This window comes from Muntiacus reevesi, chromosome 9, assembly GCF_963930625.1.
Source record: "Muntiacus reevesi chromosome 9, mMunRee1.1, whole genome shotgun sequence".
Lineage (NCBI taxonomy): Eukaryota > Metazoa > Chordata > Mammalia > Artiodactyla > Cervidae > Muntiacus > Muntiacus reevesi.
Window position 1 is genome coordinate 27,287,217 of NC_089257.1, and position 22,140 is coordinate 27,309,356.

A 22,140-nucleotide genomic window follows, 5' to 3' on the forward strand; every position below is an offset into this window, starting at 1 on the left:
TTTAACACCTTTGATGGCTCTTCTTGTGCCTGCCAGGAAAAGCAGGTGTTCTCCAAGCTTCTGTCCTTGACTGACTGCTCTTCTCCCTCTGTGAAGTCTCCTGCATGCACTGCTGCAGTTTGTAGAGATGACTTGTATACTTCTAACTCCCAAACCTGAGTGTCCACCCCAGACATTGCCATTGAACCCCAGATTTGTTTGCATAACTGTCTGCTGGGCCTTTCCACTGGATGACCCACAGGGTTCACTGAATTCAATAAATTTTAATTAATTTGATAGAAGAAAAGTGTAGATGACAGAAGGTGGGAGTTGGAAAAGGTGGGAAAAAAAAGGGTAGGATTGCAAATATCTTTTTCTTAGGTTGAGGGGAATCAGGTGGTAACTGAAGTTGGTGAAGCAAGAAACAGAGGTTTAAAAATATTATTCAAAGCTAAGCTATTGAGTGGAACTAAAAATAACAGAGCCTCTAAACATTGGGAGGAGAAAGAATGAGGAAGAAGGAGTTTTAAGTATTGCTTCATCCTGACCTTTTATTGATTCTTTGGGGTATCAGTAGATAGATATAAAATTGATAAATCAAGAACTAGAGGAATAGGGACTTCCCTAGTGATCCAGTGGTTAAGAATCTGCCAGCCAACGTAGGGGACATGGGTTCAATCCCTGGTCCAAGAAGATCCCACTTGCTGTGGAGCCCAAGTGCCACAACTACTGAGCCTGCGTGCTGCAACTCCTGAGGCCACTTGCCACAACTGCTGAAGCCCATGTGCTCGAGAGTCTGTGCTCTGCAACAAGAGAAGGCGCTGCAATGCGAAGCCGTCACACCACAGCTAGAGAGGGGCCCGCTCACCTCAACTATAGAAAGCCCAGACGCAGCATAGACTCAGTGCGGCCAGAAATTTAAAAAGTTAAAAAAACAGCTGGAGGAATAAGCATTTAGAATTATAGAGATACCTTCCAGAAGTAACTAAAGTTTCCTTTGAGGAGTTGACTTAGGAGATTGCTTTGCTTTTCGTTATAAGTTCTTTGGTACTTTTTAGTTTTAATAATATGTGTATTACTTAGATGAATAAAAGGTTACTTCCTTCCTACCACTCCCCTCACCCCCAAAAGCACACACATATGTACATACAACACCCTGAGTTGTTCTTCTCCCCATCCCTAAACCTGACCCTCCTGCATTCCTGCCGTCATAGCAGTACCATCCATCCTGGCATCCAAGCCAGAGAGAGGAATCATCCTACGCCTCTTATCTCCTTCTCTCCCTCCCTTCATTTAGTGATCAAGCCTTTCTGATTTTAGCCCCTATATGTTTCTTGAATCTTTCTTCTCATTCCATTTAGCCACCACAGCTTTAGTTCCGTTCGTCATCCCTTTCCAGGACTGCTGCAGAACCTTTCCAGCCGGTCTCTGAACCTCTAGTATACACCCCTCCCAAACCACAGCCGCAGGTCCACTCTTCTCACTGCCCCGTTACAGCTCTTCAGTGGCTCTCTAATCACTGCAGGATAAGGTCCAAGCTGCTAGTATGTTACCCTAAAACTTTTTCTGGCTGCCTTATCCTCTCCCACTTCTGACTCTTAAATTTATATTTCACTTTTTCTCCCTAATTAGACTACATTCTTTGAAGGCAAAAAATGTGCATTATTTTCAGTGTCCTCAGTGGCTAAATAGACAGTAAATGTCTGTGGAATTGTACCAAACAGAAATGTTGAATTTTGATTCCTTTGCTGTGCTGTATTGATTCTCTGGTTAATCCAGTGTAGATAAATTAGATTAATATAGCCTATCATTTGTTTCTAAATGTTCTCTAAAATAGAAAAGCCAAATATATATTTTAAAATTTTACAATTGGTATGTTTTTAGGAGTAAGTTGAAATTCATATCCCCCCCCAAAAAAAGAAATTCATATCCCATATGTTATTCATATTGTATCTTATTAAGGATTAGAAAACTTAACAAAAATAATAAATAGAAAGTAAAAAAATAAGTGACTCATAATCCCACTATTCCAGGAATAACTTGTTAAATATTTTGATGTATGTGTCACTGTTTATTATCTAGTCTTCATTTGTAGTTAAAATAAATGAAACGGAAGACAAAAGTAGCCACAGATTCCCAATAAAGTATGTTGATAAGTGTCTAAAATATATGCTAATTTCATTATGAAAGATTTTTAATTTTATTTTTTAAATCTATTTAGGGAAGAGAAAACACAGAAGAACCAGTGTTGGAAATCCCTCTTCATTGATACTTACTCTGATGTAGGAAGATATATTGACCATTACGCTGCTATTAAAAAGGCCTGGGATGATCTCAAGAAATACCTGGAACCCAGATGTCCTCGGATGGTTTTATCTCTGAAAGGTATTGGGAATGCAGGGTCTCCCTTCTTCATTTTAGTTACTCTAGTATAAGTAGGTTAAATAACTTTGGGTTTCTATCTCCTATGCTGATCTGTGCTAATCCAACATTATCGGTAATTCATCACTCACATTTGGTCAAGGAAACCAGAAGCCTGATTTGCTAAGAGGGCTCTGGTTCCAGTGCTTGCCCTATTTTTGCCTACCTCAGCAGCCACATGGTTCTTTATTAGAAGGGAAGGCTGAGCTCATTTGATCTTTACATTTGCTTTACATAAAGAAACTAGTAATGCTAAAATTGCTTGAGGATACCTGTTGTAACTTCTTTGAAAAGACTTTCTTTTTTAATTGAAGAATTGCCTGCTCTATCAACCCTCTTCCCTGTTTTCAGTACAACTAAGTGTTTATTTGACAGCCTGATATTAGGAAAGACCAAATATTGACAGACTGGGTTTTGAAGCATCTGAAGGGCAGCATAATAGAATGGGGAAAACTTTCATCCCTATTTTGACATTTACAGAATAATGAAACTAAGATTTGAAGTGAGGTTTATTTGACCCCAGAATCTGTGCTGTGTCTACCATACTATTATTGTCCAATTTTGGCGAGAAATATTAACAGGCTATTTCCCATTACTTTGATTTTTAAATTTATGCCCAAGAAATACATAAATGGATTGGAGGTGCTACTTATCTGCTTTAACCTCCAATTTTTTTCAGTTTTTTTCCACTAAAAGGAATTTTATATGTGTTTTGGTTTTGCTAAGCTGAAATTGGAATTAGTTCTTCTCAAACGTATTCCTTTTGAACTGAGGTCTCTTTTGAAAAAGCTTTCCTTTTACATTTCATATTTCTGCTGTACTTTCCCATGCAAATATGAATTTCATACAGTCATGATCGCATGATGAGTTACTTAAAACTGAATTACAAGGAAGTAGAAGAAAGAATAATTTGGTAGCGACAGTAGAGCTCTGAAGGAGAGTACCCTTGATTAATATTTTTATTAGTTTCTTTTCTTGAAAGAAAAGAAAAATATCATCTGCTTCGTATGGGGTTGAAAAATTTCAAGAGGAAAATAATTGAAAATAGGTAATTTGGTGGTGATATGTAAAATATGTAAGGGTTAGTGGACTTCCTGGGTGGCGCTAGTGGTAAAGAACTTGCCTACTAATGCAGGAAATGTAAGGGATGCAGGTTTGATCCCTGGGTTGAGAAGATCCCCTGGAGGAGGAAATAGCAACGCACTCCAGTGTTCTTGCCTAGAGAATCCCATGGACAGAGGAGCTTGGCGGGCTACAGTCCATGGGGTCTCAAAGAGTCCTGTGTGACTGAAGTGATTTAGCATGAAGCAAGCATGCAGTAGCTAGTATTTGTTAAACACAAAGCTAGGCGCTAAGCTAAGTACTGTGTATTATTCCATTTAAATTGCCAAAATCCTATGAGGTAGGTAATTACTATTCTCATTTTATAGGTGAGTTACCTGAGGCAAAAAAATCTTAAGTTGTTTGCCATCACAAAGCAAAGGCTGAGCCAGCATTTGAATACAGGACTGATTCCAGAGCTGTGGTCTTCACAGCTGTTGAAGGAAGAGAGGACCTATTCTGTTCAGATTATCTTAGGACTCTTAGAGAGCTAGTCTAATATTAGGGTATTTGGACTATGAGAATATATTTGTTGTTCTCCTTTGAGGCACGGAGCTACCAGGAAAGGAAGAAACTAAGGGTACATAGCAGCCTCTTCCTTTTCTCTTTTATAGTTTCTTAGTGGGGCACTCAGTTGGTATTCCCAGGTTCCCTGCTCACGGTTGTGTTCTTAGTAGTTGTAGGTGAGGTTGTCAGAGAATTCCTTAACAGCCCCTGTTTTACTCCCAGATGCCAGTTCTCTGGGATCTTTGCTATGAATTGGAATAGGACAAATGCTCTGAAATCTAGAAAATTGGGGGTTCTATTCATGTAGACCTTTGAGTTTTAGGACTGAGTCAGGAACTTAGCTATTCATCTCAGGGGCCATAGTCCCTGACTCAATTTCAAAGGTAGGGAGATTACAGATAGGAAACTTGGAAAGCAGATAGGCACTGGGCTTGGGAAAATTTTTATTAAGTATCTTGAAATTATAGTATCCTGGCATGTTGTTGTTCAGTCACTCAGTCATGTCTGACTCGTGACCCCATGACTGCAGCATGCCAGGCTTCCCTGTCCTTCACCATCTCCCAGAGTCTGCTCAAACTCATGTCCACTGAGTCAATAATGCCATCCAACCATCTCGTCCCCTGTCGTCCCCTTCTCCTCCTGCCTTCAATCTTTCCCAGCATTAGGATCTTTTCCAGTGAGTCGGCTCTTCGCATCAGGTGGCCAAAGTTTTGGAGTTTCAGCTTCAGCATCAGACCTTCCAATGAATATTCAGGGTTGATTCCTTTTAGGATTGACTGGTTGGCTCTCCTTGCAGTCCAAGGGCCTCTCAAGAGTCTTCTCCAGCACCACAGTTGAAAGCATCATTTCTTCCTCACTCAGCCATTTTTATTGTCCAGCTCTCACATCCATACATGGCTACTGGAAAAACCATAGCTTTGACTAGATGGACCTTTGTAGGCAAAGTTATATCTCTACTTTTTAATATGCTATCTAGGTTTTTCATAGCTTTTCTTCCAAGGAACAAGTGTCTTTTAATTTCATGGCTGCAGTCACCATCCACAGTGATTTTGGAGCCCTAGAAAATAAAGTCTGTCACTGGTTTCATTGTTTCCCCATCTATTTACCATGAAGTGATAACCAGATGCCATGGTCTTTTGTTTTTTGAATGTTGAGTTTTAAACCAGCTTTCTCACTCTCCTCTTTCACCTTCATCAAGAGGCTCTTCAGTTCCTCTTTGCTTTCTGCCATAAGGGTAGTGTCATCTGCATATCTGAGTTTATTGATATTTCTCCCAGCAATCTTGATTCCAGCTTGTGCTTCGTCCAGCCTGCTTTCCACATGATGTACTCTGCATATAAGTTAAATAAGCAGGGTGACAATATACAGCCTTGACGTACTCCTTTCCCAATTTGGAACTTCCATGTTCAGTTCTAACTGTTGCTTCTTGACTTGCACACAGGTTTTGCAGGAGGCAGGTAAGGTGGTCCGGTATTCCCATCTTTTGAAGAATTTTCCACAGTTTGTTGTGATCCATGCAGTCAGAGGCTTTAGCGTAGTCAATGAAGTAGAAGTAAGATCTTTTTCTGAATTTCTCTTTGCTTTTTCAATGATCAAAAGATGTTGACAATTTGATCTCTAGTTCCTCTGCCTTTTCTAAAATCAACTTGTACATCTGGAAGTTCCCGGCTGCAATCTGTCTAATGGTATATATCATGTGTCTTTGAAGTTCATATTAACTTTAAATGTTGACTTAACATTTTTTGAGTCCAGGGACTTCTTAGAGATCATTTTGACCAAGGATTAGCAGACTTTTTCTTTAAATGACCAGCTAGTAAATATTTTAGGCTTTGATAGGTAGATGGCCTTTGTGACAGCTGTTGAGCTCTGCTATTGTGGGAAAGCCGCCATAGACAATTCAACAACAAATGGGTGTGGCAGTGTTCCAAGAAAGCTTTATTTAGGGAAGTAGGCGGCATTTGGCCTGCAGGCTGTAGTTTGTGGATCTCTGATTTATAACAGCCCTTTTCTTTTTGTAGGTAAAGGAACAGTCTCCGAGACTTTAGGTGACTCATGCAGGGTCCTATAGCTGGTGAGGAACAGAGAGAAACTCTAGAACTCTAGGCCTCTTGGCTCCTAGTAATTTTTTCACCGCTTCCTCATGCAAATAGGCTGGGGGCCAGGAAAGCACTTTATTAGTATTTCAAGTATTTATTAAATACTTGAAAGTTACTTAATCCTCTCTCTAATTCTCTGTAGGTGGTTATCATCTTCTATTTTGCAGAGGAGGAAACCGGATTAAAGAGGTGAAATAACTTGCCAGAGATCACAGTCAGTCTAGTCATACCATGGTATCCACAAGGGATTGGTTCCAGGGCTCACTGAGGATATCGAAATCCAAAGATGCTCAAGTTCCATAGTTGACGCTTTGTATCCTTGTGTTCCACAACCGTGGATACAGAGGGCCAGCCGTAATTGGTAGAACTGAGATTTGACCCTGGTCTGTCTGGCTTCCAAATTCTGTCAGAGTAGGATGCCCCTCTAAAACATATTTCCTTATATTTGTCTTTCACCATGTTTCCTTGTTGTCATTTTATTTTATTTTTTTCTGTCTTGCTATCTCTTTGCAAGAAATGCTTGGTTTCTTAATGTTACATGTTAAATGTCCAACATGTAGCACTAACCATATAAATTTTAGTAATTTTTTTCTCATTCAACTTCTGGTTCAGATAGCTATTCGGCTTGTTTACTTTCATACTGAACTTTAACAAAAATAAACTTTTTTGTAGTAATTTACATTACAAGACGGTTACAAAGATAGCACAAAGAGTTCCTGTGAACCCCTCAGCCAGCTTCAGTTTCCCCTAACTTACCATCCCGTGGGACATTTGTCAAACTAAAGTCTTCACTGGCACATTACTGCTCCCTAAACTCTGGACTTTATTTGGAATTCCTCAGATTTTCCATCAGTGGGATCCTTTCTCAGTTGCCTTTCAGATCCTTTTTCATTTAGTTGCCATGTGTCTCCTCACTGTCCTCTGGCCTGTGGAGATTTCCCAGCCTTTCCTTATCTTTCACAGCCTTGACTTTGAAGCAGTACTGGTCAGGTACTTTGCAGGATGTCCCTCAGACTGACTTTGTCTAAAGTATTACTCACGATTAGATTGGACTCCGGCGTTTTCAGGTTACTACTGAGGTGAACTGTTTCTTTTATCACATAGCTGGAGGTGTGTGATATCCACAGGCTATCACTGGTGATGTTAACCAACCTAGAGAAATGTGCACAGATCAAAAATAAAAAATAAACAAAGAAATGTGCACAGATCATAAGTATACAACTCAGTAAACTGTTGCAATGTGAACTTGCCCATTGTAACACCCTTCAGGTCATAAAGTAGAATTATTACCTAGAACCCTCTCTTTTTCTCAGGGGTAACCACTATCCTGATTGCTAATGCCACTGAGTAGTTTTCTGTCTTTTGAACTTTATATAATTTGCATGATTAACTGTGTATTTTGTGTAAAGTATTTGTTTCATTTGTGAGATTCAGTTGTGTTGTGTGTAACAGTATTTTGTTCATTTTTGTTATGGTACAAACATTCCATTATATGATTAGACCACAGTTTATATATGTATTCTACTGTTGCTGGATAGTTTATTTCTAGTCTTTGACTATTATAAATAATACTGTAAATCATTTTTAAAGCAATTTTTATTAGGGCATAGTTGATTTAAAATGTTGTGTTAGTTTCTGCTGTATGGCAAAGGGAGTCAGTTATGCATATACATATATCCACTCTTTTTTAGATTCTTTTCCCTTGTACGTCATTACAAGTGTTGAGTGGAGTTCCCTGTTCCTTACAGTAGGTCCTTATTAGTTATCTATTTTATGTATAGTAGTCTGTATATGTCAATCCCAGTCTCCCAATTTATCCCTGCCCCCCAGTCCTAAGTTTGTTTTCTACGTCTGTGACTCTATTTCTGTTTTTAAATCATTTTTGATGTACTTATGAGCATATTTCTATCAGGCAAATATCTAGGATCGCATTTGTTGGGTGGTATAGTATGCTTACATTAAACTTTAAAAAATACTGTTAATTTTCCAAAACGGTTTTACCACTTTACATTCCGACTAGCACTTTAATGTTGTCGTTGTTTTTATTTTAGCCTTTCTAATGTGTGTGTATGGTGATTTTAATTTGCATATCCTTGAGGAGGTAGAATGACGGTTTTATTTCTAGCTTTCCAATCCCTATGTGTCATTTCTTTATTCTTCTTGCTTTATTGAACTGGCTGAGGCCTTCAGTGCAGTATTGGGTAGAAATGCTAATAGTGAGTATGCTTATCTTTCCAACTGCAGAGGGAGAGCTTTCAACAAGATGATGTTTGCTATAGGTTTTTAGTAGATACTCTTTAGCATATTGAAGGAAGTCCCTTAAGATCCTAGTTTGGGGAAAGGGTTTTTTGTTTTTGTGTTTTAAATGAATAATTGAATTTTGTCAAATCCCTTTCTACTTCATTCTGTTAATGCTCTGAATTACATTGATTGATTTTCTGAATGTTAAACCAGTTTTGCATTCGTGGAGTAAACTACTTTGGTTAGAATGTATTATCTTTTCCTTTTTATATATTGTTGGATTTGATTTGCTAGTATTTGGGGTTTTTACATCTATGCTCATGAGAGAGTTTGGCCTGTAATTTTCCTTTCTTGCAATGTTCTTGTCAGGTTTTGGTATCAAGATGATGCTGCCCTTGTAAAACGAGTCGGGAAGTGTTGCCTCTTTTTCTGTTCCCTGGAAGAGTTTATGTAAGCTTGGTCTTATTTCTTGTTTAAATGATTAGTAGAATATTACCAGTGAAGCTATTCAATCTTGGAGTTTTCACTGGGAAGGTTTTAAATTAAATTTCAATTTCTTTATCAGATTTAGGACTACTCAGATTTTCTACTTAGTCTCATGTCAGTTTTGGTAAGTTGTGTTTTTCTAGGAAATTGTGTACTTCATGTACATTTTCCAATTTATTGCTATAAAATTTTTCATAATATCCTCTTATCTTTGTAATGCTCGCTGGATCAGTAGTGATTTCACCTTTCCATTTCTGATATTATTTGATATTATTATTTCTCTCTTATTCTTGATCAGTTTTGCTAGGAAGGGCTAATCAATTTTATTAATGTTTTCAAAGAACTGACTTTTGTCTTTGTCAATCCTCTGTATATTAATATCTTATTTCTTATTTCATTAATTTCGCTGACTTCTCTTTGAGTTTACTTTATTGTCACTTTTTCCTGACTTGAGATGATTACTTAGATTATAGATTTTTCAGCCTTTCTAATTTTCTTCAAATCCCTTTAGGTGTATAAATTTCCCTTTAAACATAGCTTTAAGTTCATCCCACAAGTTTGAATATGTTGTGTTTTCATTAACATGCAGTTCAAAATATTTTGTGATTTCTTCTTTGACCCATGGATTGTGTAGAAATGTATTCCTTGATTTCCAAACATTGGGGGCTTTTTTAGTAATCTTTTAAATGTAATTTATGTTTTAATTCCACTGTGATCAGAGAATATACTCTATATGAGTTCAGTCATTTGAAATTTATTGTGATTTGTTGTGTGTCCAGCATATAATTTATCTTGGGAAATATTCCATGTATACTTGAAAAGAATATGTATCTCTCCTATATATTTTTTGCCATTGTTGCCAGTTAGTACTATATATATAATTAGGCAAAAACTATTACTCTTATTCAATCATCTATACTCTTATGAAGTTTTTGGTTTCCTTATTCTGTTAATTACTGAGAGAGATATGTTAAAATTCCTTACTGTGGTAGGCAGAGTTCTGAGAAAGTTTCCAAGATTCCCGTCTTTGTGGTACATGCCTGATACAATGATTGCCTTGCCTTAAATATGAGTGGTACTATGGATATAATTGATTTTAGTCTTGTGATTAGGTCATATTATACAACAAAAGGTAAAGGGGTTATACAAATGTAATGAAAGTCAAAAATTAGTTGTTTTTGAATTAAAAAACAAAAGGGAAATTATCCTGAGCAAGCCTGACCCAGAGGGAACTTAAAAGGAACTGGGCCCTTCCAGAAGTCAGAGAGATTCAGAGCATGAGTATCTCTCCTGTTGGCCATGAGCAAGCCAATTGGCATGTTGTGGAGAGGGCCAGCTGATAGGGAATGGCAGATGACTTCTCAGCAGAGAGCTTCAATCCTGCAACTGCAAAGAACCAAGTTCTGCCAATAACCAGTGAGTCTGGAAGAGAACCCCAGCCCCAGTTAACACCATGATTTCAGCCTTGTGGGACCTGAGCGGAAGATCTAATTGAGTCATGCCCAGAATTCTGACCTGCAGAAACTGTGAAATAGTAAATGAGTGTTGCTTGACACTTCTAATATTGTGGCAGTAGAAAACTAATATACCCATTATAATTATAGATAATCTTTTTTTCCATTTTAATTCTGTCATTTAAAAAATATATTTTGAAGCTGTGTTATTAGATGTACAAAACTAAAGTTATAATGCCTGTGTAGTGAACCTTTTTGCCTTTACAGAAAGTCCTCTATTACCTCAAATAATGCTATTTGCCTTCAAGTCTGTTTTGTATGATTTTAGTAGAGCTATTTTAGTTTTCTGTGTTTACATCTTTAAGATGTACCTCTTGTATATGATTGTGTTTTGTTTTTCATCTGGTCTGTCAGTCTGATTTTTAATTAGATTATTTAGTCTGTTTATATTTAACATAATCACTAATACATTTGAATGTAAATATACTATGTTGCTGGGAAGCCCAGGTGGTTCGGTGGTGAAGAATCCACTGCCAATGCAGGAGACACAGTTTGATCCCTTGGTCAGGAAGATCCCCTGGAGGAGGGCATGGCAGCCCACTCCAGCACTCTTGCCTGGAGAATCCCGTGGACAGAGGAGCCTGGTGGGCTACAGTCCTTGGGGTTGCAAAGAGTTGGATATGACTGAGCGACTGAGCAGGCATGTGTGCATACCTTGTTTCTACTTTTTAATGGTGCCACCTAAGCAGGTTTTCCTTTTTTTGCATTCTTCTTAATTATCTTTTATTCCATACCTCCTTTCCTTTCTTATTTAACTTCTTTTAGTGATTAGTCTAGAAATTAAAATATGTATATATGACATGATTGAAGCCTATTGTAAATTAATACTTTTACACTTCCTGAACAATGAAAGATCCTTAAAATACTTTAATTTCAATTACCTCCCTCTTATCTTTTGTATTATAGTTTTATGGTTTTAGTTTTCAACATATTTTATATCTTTGAAAACATTATTACTATTTTATATGTTCAATATTATTTTAGATTTACCTCCATATTTACCTCTTCTAGTTGCCCTTTATTTCTTCCTGTATCTTCATGCTTTCATCTGGGGTTTTCTTCTGCCTGAAGAATTCTTGTTAGTATTCTTTTTTTTAATGAGGGACTGCAACTGCTGAATATTTTCAGGTTTTTTTTTTTTTCTGGTTGAAAAATGTATTTATTTCATCTTCACTTCTGAAGTATAAATTGACTGAATATAGAATTCTAGTCAGCAGGTGGTGGTGTTTTTTTTTTTCCCCAGCACTTGAAGATTCTACTCTAGCTTCTGTTGTTCTGTAGATAATTTAGCTCTCCATCTTAACTGTCATTCCTCTGAAAGTGACTGTGGCTTTTCCCCCTTCTCTGGTTGCTTTTAAGATTTCTCTTTGTCTTTGATTTTCAGCAGTTTTCCAGTAATGTGTCTAGATAATGATTTTCTTTGTACTTACAGTGCTTCTTGAGTTGTTTTCATCAATTTTGGAAAATTCTCAGCCCTGTGATAATGCTAAAGGCTTTGCTCAGTTTCCCAGCTTTGTGTTTGCTTTCAGAATTGGTGGTTGCCTCAAAGACAAGGTAGCTCCAATGGCCTGACCAAACTCTCAGTTTCTCTGTTCTGGACCAGCCTCCCCCAGCCCAGACCCTGCTGGTTCTCACTGCCTTTGAGGTTCTCCAAAAACCTTGAAACCAATATTCTGTTCAGTTTTTCTACTTCTAAGCAGAAGGTTTGGCCCAGTAGCCTGGTGGGCCATTGCTGGGAGTGATTCTCTTCTCTTGGTATTTGTAATGATACTTTTTTTTTTTTTTAATTTTTTTTTTTTTTTTTAATATTATTTTATTAGTTGGAGGCCAATCACTTCACAACATTTCAGTGGGTTTTGTCATACATTGACATGAATCAGCCATATAGTTACATGTATTCCCCATCCCGATCCCCCCTCCCACCTCCCTCCCCGTAATGATACTTTTTGAAGCTAGTTTATGTGGCAGGCTTACAAACATGAAAATCAAATGCTAGGTAATGTCCTCCTAGAATGAACCACACCTAAGTCCTGTATTCCTCATTGAGAAGCTTGGTGAAGACTCTTGAACAACATCTGTTATAGAGGACTTCTGGAGAGTTTTTTTAAATAGAGAAGTTTATTAGATTAAGAAAAATGAGCTATGCTCTTAAGTTTGCAGTGTAATGTGAAAAATTAATGTGGATTTCATTGGTGCCTGCCATTCCATATTTTACTTAATGCTAGTGCTTTCTCCCTGGAGAGGAAACTGAGGGATTTGCTTGCTCAAATGCTTCAAATGTCAGAGCCAGTCTAAAGTGATGTAATGGTTTTCTGTATATTCAGTTCATTTCCCTATGTTTCAGCAAGTACCTTTTCGGCAGAATTCATTTGGTCTCAAATTGTTTCATTGACTAGCAGGTACATTGGAATTCCTTCTTAGATTTAAGGCTGTCATTGTTTCATAATTTGCTTTTCTGTGTCTCTGCAGAGGGTGCTCGAGAGGAAGACCTAGATGCTGTGGAAGCTCAGATCGGCTGCAGGCTTCCTGATGATTATCGGTGTTCTTATCGTATCCACAATGGGCAGAAGTTAGTGGTTCCTGGGTAAGATGTTCACTGTTTGGGTTATTTTTTATTATTCAAAGTATTTTCTAGAATGTAAACAAATTGTATTTGTAGTTATTCTTAACAGATTAAAGGAGTATGAGAATATCCTCTTGTTTCTTGTAACAATCCACAAGACAAAATATAAAGCTTGAATTTGATTTTGCCAGAATAGATTATGTCTCAAAATCATCATTTCTATCAATGTATCTTTATAGTTTAAATGAAGTCTGGTTGGAGGTGGGGCTATGGGACATGAGATAGGGGAGTGTGTGTGTGTATGTGTATAATTTAACTAGAACTGTTATGAATCCTTGAAATGTTTACCCTGTTACAGGCCAGGTAAATTGTTTGGGAGAACTTGTGTAAATTCTGTGTATCATACATCTAAAAAGTAATTTGCTCAGAGCTACATATACTTAACCAAAGAAAACATAGTTTTGTCCTATTCAAGCATAGCCTATCATTGAATAGCCTATTTTGAACTTACTTCCAAAAGATATGAAGTATTCACTGTGGATCCTTTTGGTAAAAGCAGAGCATACAGTAGCTGTCAAATTCACTCCTGGTTTTAAAAGGTCTAGTCTTTGAATGATTCTACTCCTTTTGTTCCCTTATGAAGTTAAGCTAATTCAGACTTTGCATTTGTGACATGCTAATAGGAACTTAGGGAGAATTTTGCATTGTTCTTGTTAGAATTTGGTATCTCTATGTGTGTGAAAAATCATATGAGGCTCTGTTACCATTTTAGATCGGAGTTGAGTGAGTACAGGGAATCTAGAAGAAGGTGATCGCTCATACCAAGGTTACTGAGGTTCAGATGTCAAATACTGGACAGTTAGAACTAGATAAGCCTAAATCACTGATTTTTTTTTTTCTACTCTTGTTTTCCTGTCACACTGCAACTTGACAAAAAGGAAAAATTGTCATATTTCAAGAACAAACAGGAGAGAACTTTACTAAAGGGGTTGCTCAGACTTGACATGACAAACAGGTCATGAGTTCAACACAGGGATTTTTATCTATCCACAGCTCAGTGAGACTTAGGATGAGACTCTTGCAAAGACTGAAACCTGTGTTACTCTCTTTTGTCTACCATGAGATGAGTTTAGACACCAGACATCCCAAGTTTTTGAAAATTTGAACAAAGTGTAAACTGATCTCCATTTATTCTGCCTGGTAGGATAGAGTAAGCCAAAGGTTGTATCAAGATAGAAGTATCAGAGAGAATATATTCCTTTAAACATAAAATTAGTCATACATACATATATAGCAAAATGCTGGCAAATTATGGCAAGATAGGTTTTTGAAAGCAATAAAACTGTTTTTCTTTTTAAAAGGTTGACATTTAGACATTTAGGCTTTTAATTTAAATCAGAATCTTTCCACTCAAGAGTTTGAATTTAAGATATATAGAAATTGTAGTGTTTCATGTATTCCTGCTTTAGAATTGACATGGTAATCAGTTTTCATAAAGTTGTCAATGTGAAATTAGTACACAAAAAGTTGCAGTTGACTAAATTTTTGAGTCTATGTTCTCAGGTTGTTGGGAAGCATGGCACTGTCTAATCACTACCGTTCTGAGGATTTGTTAGATGTCGACACGGCTGCTGGAGGCTTCCAGCAGAGACAGGGACTGAAATACTGTCTCCCTTTAACTTTTTGCATCCACACTGGTTTGAGTCAGTACATAGCAGTGGAAGCTGCGGAGGGCCGAAACAAAAATGAAGTCTTCTACCAATGTCCAGTAAGTAGGAAGTGTGTTGAGAGGTGGCTTTCAGATGTGTTCCGATAAAATGTACATTAGGAATTTTCAGGACTGTGGAATGAGTATAGAGCATTATGTAATTTGATTATAGACCTATCTAACTAGAGGGCTAATACTCTGATTTAATGGCATAAAATACTAAAAGAAAATTTCACCAATGGACAAACAGTGCAAACAGTTGTACGTACAGAGGGGAAGCTGTGATTTGTGTTAAGGCATTTTAAGTTTGAGAAAAACTAATGAGCTTCTTGCTGAGGTGATTAATTGTAATATCAGTTTCTAACTTTAAAAAGTTAGTATTTGCACATCATTTGATTCAAGTTCTGAGTGCAGTGGAAACTTTCTAAACTCTTTCTTCAGCATGTATTTGGGTTATTGAAAAATATAGATCCTTTTTAGGGGGTTTTTGTTAAGATTTTCATGTACACACAGAATATCATGTCATTTGGTCTCATTCTTATTTCTTCAGTTCTCAGTCATTCCTCAGTTACAGACCTGCTGCTTTTGTTTTTGTCTAGATGTGAACTTTTAACTTAAAAGAGGAATTTAAATTATTTAAAGAACTTTCATTGCTTTTAATTTTTTTCTAAGCATTTGCATATCTTTATCTCATTTTTGACTTAGTAGTCGTTGTAGGATAATGACTTGGCCTCTCCATTTCCTGAGGGAAGTGATTAATCTAGAATTGTTTGGGTCCATTGACTGAACCCAAAGCCCTGTCTTCTGGGTCCATAGGTCATGTATCATCTCATGGTTTTAACGTCCTAATTGTTCTCTTAAAGGATTTTCTTTTTTTAAGTTTATTTGAATACTGACAGCAGTGTATAAGCATTTTAACTGTTTTTGAGCAGTGCTTGGTGTTCTTCTAAGAACTTAATAGGAAGAGCCTAAATACAGAAATCATAAAAACAGAAACTGAAAAGTATGAGGAATGTCTGAGTATTGTTTAGAGCACTTAAGTTATTGTTGTCTGTTCTGCCTTATCCCCAGGGAAGGATACAATGAATAATACGAAATTAAGTTAAACGTACAATATTCAATTATAATATTCTTTTTCTCACCTAGGACCAAATGGCTCGGAATCCAGCTGCTATTGACATGTTTATCATAGGTAAAACAAAAGTCTTCTTTTCTCCCTTCTTCCTTCTGGTCAGAAACATTAAGTTAGTAAAAACTTGTCTGTTACTTGACCAGCTAGCAATTTTATATTTGTATTTCTTAGAACTTGTTGGTTCATAAAGTACTGTAACTATGTTTTTTTAAAATAGCCCTTATACTTCATTTGACTTGGGTTTCTACTTGGAAAAAAGCCATGCCTTATACAACCTTGTTCTCTTAGGATTCTTCTGTAGAACAGTGAAATATATGGAATAGCTAGAAATGTGTATATAGTTCCCTTATACACACATGCATTTTCCATCGATCATATTAATACATAATTAGAGAGATACAGATTCATGAAATAACTGTACTTGTTCTCTTCTAGTGGTCGTGCTGTAGTAAAATACTGATAAGTCACACCAGAGACCTCAAACCAGCAGTCTTCAGAGACCAGTATAAACTGGGCCTTACAAACTGCTTGGCACACCTGAGTTTTCTTGGTCTTAAAAGGGTTTTCCTCATAGGATTTTTTTAAACTTTTTATTAAAACCAATTAGCAATGTTATGATAGTTACAGGTGAACAGTGAAGGGACTCAGCAATATATATACATCTCAGGATTTTAAGAACAAGTCAGTCTGTTTACAAGAGCATCTCACCCCTTTGTTGTTCGTTCATTCTTATTTTGCTTAGATTTTGCTCAAGTAAGACAAGTATCCTGACTATCCGTTATGCTTTTTAGAGGTATTTCTAACACATATTAAACATCCTCATGTGTTAATAGTGAAGGGGCCTTCCAGACCAAGGCATCTATAATTGTATCTCCTAATTGGAACCTTGAGTAGAGTGTAAGTTTCTGTGGGTTCAGACTATGGCATATTCTAGGTTTGTATGTTCAAGTTATGGTATGTTCTAGATTTAATAAATAAACTGGTACAGCCACTATGGAGAACAGTGTGGAGATTCCTTAAAAAACTGGGAATAGAACTGCCATATGACCCAGTAATCCCAGTGCTGGGCATACACCCCAAGGAAACTGGAAATGAAAGAGACGTGTGCTCCAGTGTTCATTGTAGGACTACTTACGATAGCTAGGACATGGAAGCAACCTAGATGTCCATCAGCAGATGAATGGATAAGGAAGTTGTGGTACATATGCATAATGGAATATTGTTCAGCTATAAAAAGGAACACATTTGAGTCAGTACTAATGAGTTGGATGAACCTGGAGCCTATTATACAAAGTGAAGTAAGTCAGAAAGAGAAAGACAAGTACTGTATATTAATGCATATATATTGAGTTTAGAAAGTCAGTACCAATGATCCTACATGCAGGGCAGCAAAGGAGACGTAGATGTAAAGAACAGACTTTTGGACTCAATGCGAGAGGGCGAGGGTGGGGTGATTTAAGAGAATAGCATTGAAACGTACATTACCATATGTAAAATAGATGACCAGTGCAAGTTTGATTCATGAAGTGGGGCACCCAAAGCTGGTGCTCTGGGACAACCCAGAGGGATTAGGTAGGGAGGCAGGTGGAAGAGAGGTTCGGGATGGGGGGACACACGTATACCTGTGGCCGATTCATGTTGGTATGTGGCAAAAGCCATCACAATATTGTAAAATAATTTCTCCAATTAAAATAAATTAATTTTTTTTAGAAAAAGAAAAACAAAGGGCCAGAGTGAGCCATTAATAGACATTGAGAAAAGAGAAAACTGGGTTGGATGGCATCACTGAGTCAGTGGACATGAGTTTGAACAAACTCTGGAAGATAGTGAAGGACAGGGAAGCCTGGCGTGCTGCAGTCCATAGCGTGGCAGAGTTGGACACTCCTTAGCGACTGAACAACAACAGTTGCAATTTACCTGCTCTTAACTGATACCTTTAAAATTTTAAAGCTGTATACTATAAGACTCAAGCTTAAATTGTATCTTCAATCATTCCCTAAATAGAATTGTAAGTAAATACAGATTGTAAATTCAGCATCAGACTTTCAGTGTGGTAGAATGCAGAAACTAGATTAATAGAAACCATATTATGAAGAAATTAACTGAACAACATTGATTAAGGGACTAATTAATATATTCTAGGCACTGAGATGTATTAACAGTAAATGGTAGGGGTCTGAGAAAGTTATTATGTTATATTACCTAGATGAGGCAACATAATTCACACAAATACTTGCTATTGATCTAATCACTAGGTCACAGATATATGGTCTGGACTAGACTATCCCAGTCATTCTCTGCTTCGAGTTGGTCACTGAGAGTATGGAGGACATTTGAATCTATAGTAGCACAACTGGGCTGTGTGTGTTAGTCGCTCAGTTGTGTCTGACTCTTTGCAACCCCAGGGACTGTAGCCCACCAGCCTCCTCTATCCATGGAATTTTGCAGGCAAGAATACTGGAGTGGGTAGCCACTCCCTTCTTCAGCAGATCTTACCAACCCAGGGATCAAAGCCAGGTCTCCTACATTGCAGGCGGATTCTTTACCGTCTGAGCCACCAGGGAAACTGCTTTGGAGTATTCCTGATGCCCAAAACTCCACAGTGCTATTCCCCTATTAAATGTCCAGATTGAGCCTGGCTTCTACCAGAATTTTGTGTGTGAATCAGAATTTGCCTAGTAGACCAGAGATATACTTTGTTCATCTGAACACAACTGCTGATACCTTTTTCTGTAGTTTCTTCCTAGACGTAGCTATATCTCCTTCGTTCTGTATGTTCTAGGAATTATAGACAGAAGACTTTTCATTCTTGTACCGGAACCAATTAAAATTTAAAAGTTAACTGTTTAAAGTGTTAAGAAGTAGTTTGAAGGAAGTTGAAGGATTCCTTTCCAAGGTAGTTAGGAAATATGATCGCTAAAATTGAGGATAGAAATTTACCTAGAATTTGTAGATGACATCTGTAAATGTTTCTAGTTTTGATATCACTAGATGCCACTGTTGAGCATAGAGAAATTATCATTTTTTCCCTTGCTTCCTGTGTGGATTTTAAAGCGTTTTTGTCCTTTTCTCTCTTCTCCCCCCTTGCTTGTTTATAGGTGCTACTTTTACTGACTGGTTTACTTCTTATGTCAACAGTGTCGTATCAGGTGGCTTCCCTATCATCAGAGACCAAATTTTCAGGTATTTCACTCAGACCTTTTTGGTTTGGAATGATTATAAATCAGAAAAAACTATTAGTTACACATCATGAGATGAAGTTTCCCAGGAAGGTTAATACCAGAACCTCTCATCTTGAATCTCATTATTTTATTCTCATTTTAAAGCCAAAACATCCAAACAATTGAATGACTAGTATTTTTTCATCTTGAAGAATCAAGAGAAAAAACCTGATTTTTGATTTAGGAGCTATGGCTTTATAGTAGTTATATAATTGGGGGGGTAGGGGAGCTATTACCAATTAATAAATATATTGTGACTAGCAAGGCAGTAACTCTTGACTCCTGGAAAATGTTATTTATTATCTCTGGAACATTCACATATTATAGATGGTATTAGAGGTAATCTTGGTTCACAGTGGCCTGGTTGGCAGAAATGATAGATTAATTATACATTAGAGGCCTCTAGAATAACATATTAACACCCTTTTATTGTCAAGAGTCACCATTTAAAGGGCATAGCTGGGTTTTCAGATATTCCAAGTTTCCTTAGCTCTGAAAACTGAAATAAGCTGTTTTTAGTTTCCAGGTTAGTTACTAATCCATTATTTGAACCACTGATCATTGAACCTTGACTGCTATCATTACTGACGCAGAGTCTTCAAAGTTTTCTAATTTATTTGTTTTTAAGTTTCATAAGGTCCCAAATATGTTTTAAATTTTTTATCCTAAGGTAAAATATAAACTATTTTGCATTGTATCTTTAAAACTTATATCTTATAGAATTGAGGTTTGTTGATTTAAAAATGTTTAATTTTTTAAAATTACCTAGATATGTTCATGATCCAGAGTGTGTAGCAACGACTGGGGATATTACAGTTTCAGTTTCCACATCATTTCTGCCAGAACTTAGCTCTGTACATCCACCCCATTATTTCTTCACATATCGAATCAGGTGAGAATTTTAAATGGGGATGCTTTTTAAAATTGTGGGATATAGCTCGTGGATGTGTTATCATCGCCCTATTTGATATGATATAAAAAACACATTTTGAAAAACAGCTTCTTGCTAAAGTGTGGGAGTAAGTGAATAGCAAAAAAATTTTCTACAATGTAGTGTTTATAAAATATCTTGAGTTTATATCAACCTTTAAGTTATTTCTTCAATATAAGTATTGTGCCCAGTACTTTGAGAGGTGGACCACCAAGTTGTAATCATCATGAAAGTTCAGTATTAGAGTTACGATGCATTCTAAAAGCTGTGAATAACTTCCCTGGTGGTCCAGTGATTAAGACTCTGTGCTCTCAATGCAGTGGGTACAGGTTCCATCCCTGGTCAGGAAACTAAGATCCCACGTGCTGCACAGTGTGGCCAAAAAAAAAAGCTATGAAATTGCCCAAGATAAAACTATGCATTTAAGTTTTAACTAACTTGTCTATATTTAGTTAAAAATGAAATAAATATTATTTGAATACAGCCTCTATAATTAGACATAGTGCTGAGCAAACCCTGGATTTGGTTAAATAAAAAACATACTAAATTCACTTTAATTAGTACGCTGTACTGTGAGGTAAAGATAACTCATTACCTTAAGATATTAAGATGTATTTTTTGTTTTTAGATGTATTTTTAAATACTTTATGATGTATAGATTTTTACAATGCTTATATATACATATGCATACATACTGGAAATAACAGTAACGTATACTTAACCAGGAAGCATTCTAGGATTTTGGTATTGTATCCAGCTTTGATGTCTAGTTACATATATTCAGATGAATCTGTTTTAATTGTTTAATTTACATCCTGCCTATGCTTAAAATAATAATACCTATACATGCTTATAGGGTATTCTAAATGAAAATGAGTCAGCAGATTCTCAGGAAAAGGAGGGAAATAGTAGTGTTGGGAAACAGAGTGAAGGGATGATTCCGGTAACTGAACAGCAGATGCACGAAATAGTGACATTCTGCTCTGAGCTTTCTAGAAGCTAATGGAGAGAAGGGAAATGGGCTGCATAGCCTTGTGGTGGAAAAAAGACTCCATTTCTTTCAGCAGTTTTTCATAGCACTGTATTCTAGAATGTGCTTCCCACATCGGTCATTTGAACACAAGATTGTTGGCACCACTCTGTTTTGTAATTTTTGTGTTGCCCTTTCTTTTGTTAACCCTAACTGACAGTCAAGTGTGTAAATTGAATGAAAGCATTTCTGTGGGTGGAGTCCAGCCAATATCTTTGAGAGCTTACAGGAGTAGATGATTTACACAGACTTTGGGTTGGTTTTCTTAATTTACTTTGGAAATCCCTTTCACCATCTTAGCTCAAATACTATAGCTCTTAAACAGAAGAAACCAATGTGTCTCTACCACCCTTTTTTCTCCAGGATTGAAATGTCAAAAGACGCCCTTCCTGAAAAGGCTTGTCAGTTAGACAGTCGTTACTGGAGAATAACAAATGCTAAAGGTGATGTGGAAGAAGTTCAAGGACCTGGAGTAGTTGGTATGTAACCCAAGATTTGCGTTTAAACATCAGTTGCTTCTGAGACATTTTGGAGAATATATATGTGGTACATATAATTGCTTGGTAAATACATAATGTAGTAGTGGATAAGATGGCATTTCAATGTGAAAGATACCATAGATTCTGGATTCTCCTAACTATAATACAATAAATATAATGTATAAAGGTCATTATTTTATCAGTTTAGTACCTTAAACATGAACTTTTCTAAAAGGATAGCAAACTCAATTATTCAGGGGTTGAATCTCCATTCAGTCCATCACATGGGTTTCCTGCTTTCCCTTCTTAACTTCTTATATTTGTTTTAGCTGGAAAATTATTCATTATCATATTCTATAGGGTTACCAGGTAGAGGACAGAAAAAGAAAATAAATTTCATCCTGATCATCTTTTTTAATTTCAGGGGCAATGTTAAAATTAATAGCACAGATTTTATTGTCAATTATCTCTAGCCGCTGATTACAATTGACATTTGGCTTTTTAAAAAATTATGAGTATCATAAGTTTCTGAGCCCTCAGATTCTTCAGTCTTTTGTTGTACTTCAGGAAAATATTATTACTTAAGCATTGCAGTTCGGTTACTGGTCCTAAGCATATGTAGGATTCAGTTTAAATTTGTTTTAATTAATTGCCACAAGTAGAGTCATAGTCTACATCTCTTTTTTATTAAGGGTCTAGTACTAAAGAACTTTATTAAAGTTGTAATTCTT

General features: G+C 36.7%; 2 protein-coding genes across 3 annotated transcripts in view; both read left to right on the forward strand.

The window, feature by feature from the left end:
• CD59 (CD59 molecule (CD59 blood group)) overlaps nucleotides 1-22,140 on the forward strand; it is a 202,376-nt gene that overhangs the window by 142,963 nt on the left and 37,273 nt on the right. The window lies entirely within an intron of this gene.
• Nucleotides 1-22,140, forward strand: part of FBXO3 (F-box protein 3) — a 33,263-nt gene that overhangs the window by 4,294 nt on the left and 6,829 nt on the right. Inside the window, exons 3-9 of the mRNA XM_065943967.1 lie at nucleotides 2,201-2,364; nucleotides 12,815-12,929; nucleotides 14,472-14,676; nucleotides 15,763-15,808; nucleotides 18,847-18,931; nucleotides 19,739-19,861; nucleotides 21,294-21,409. Coding sequence (XP_065800039.1) covers nucleotides 2,201-2,364; nucleotides 12,815-12,929; nucleotides 14,472-14,676; nucleotides 15,763-15,808; nucleotides 18,847-18,931; nucleotides 19,739-19,861; nucleotides 21,294-21,409 — 854 coding nt within the window. The remainder of the gene's footprint in view (nucleotides 1-2,200; nucleotides 2,365-12,814; nucleotides 12,930-14,471; nucleotides 14,677-15,762; nucleotides 15,809-18,846; nucleotides 18,932-19,738; nucleotides 19,862-21,293; nucleotides 21,410-22,140) is intronic.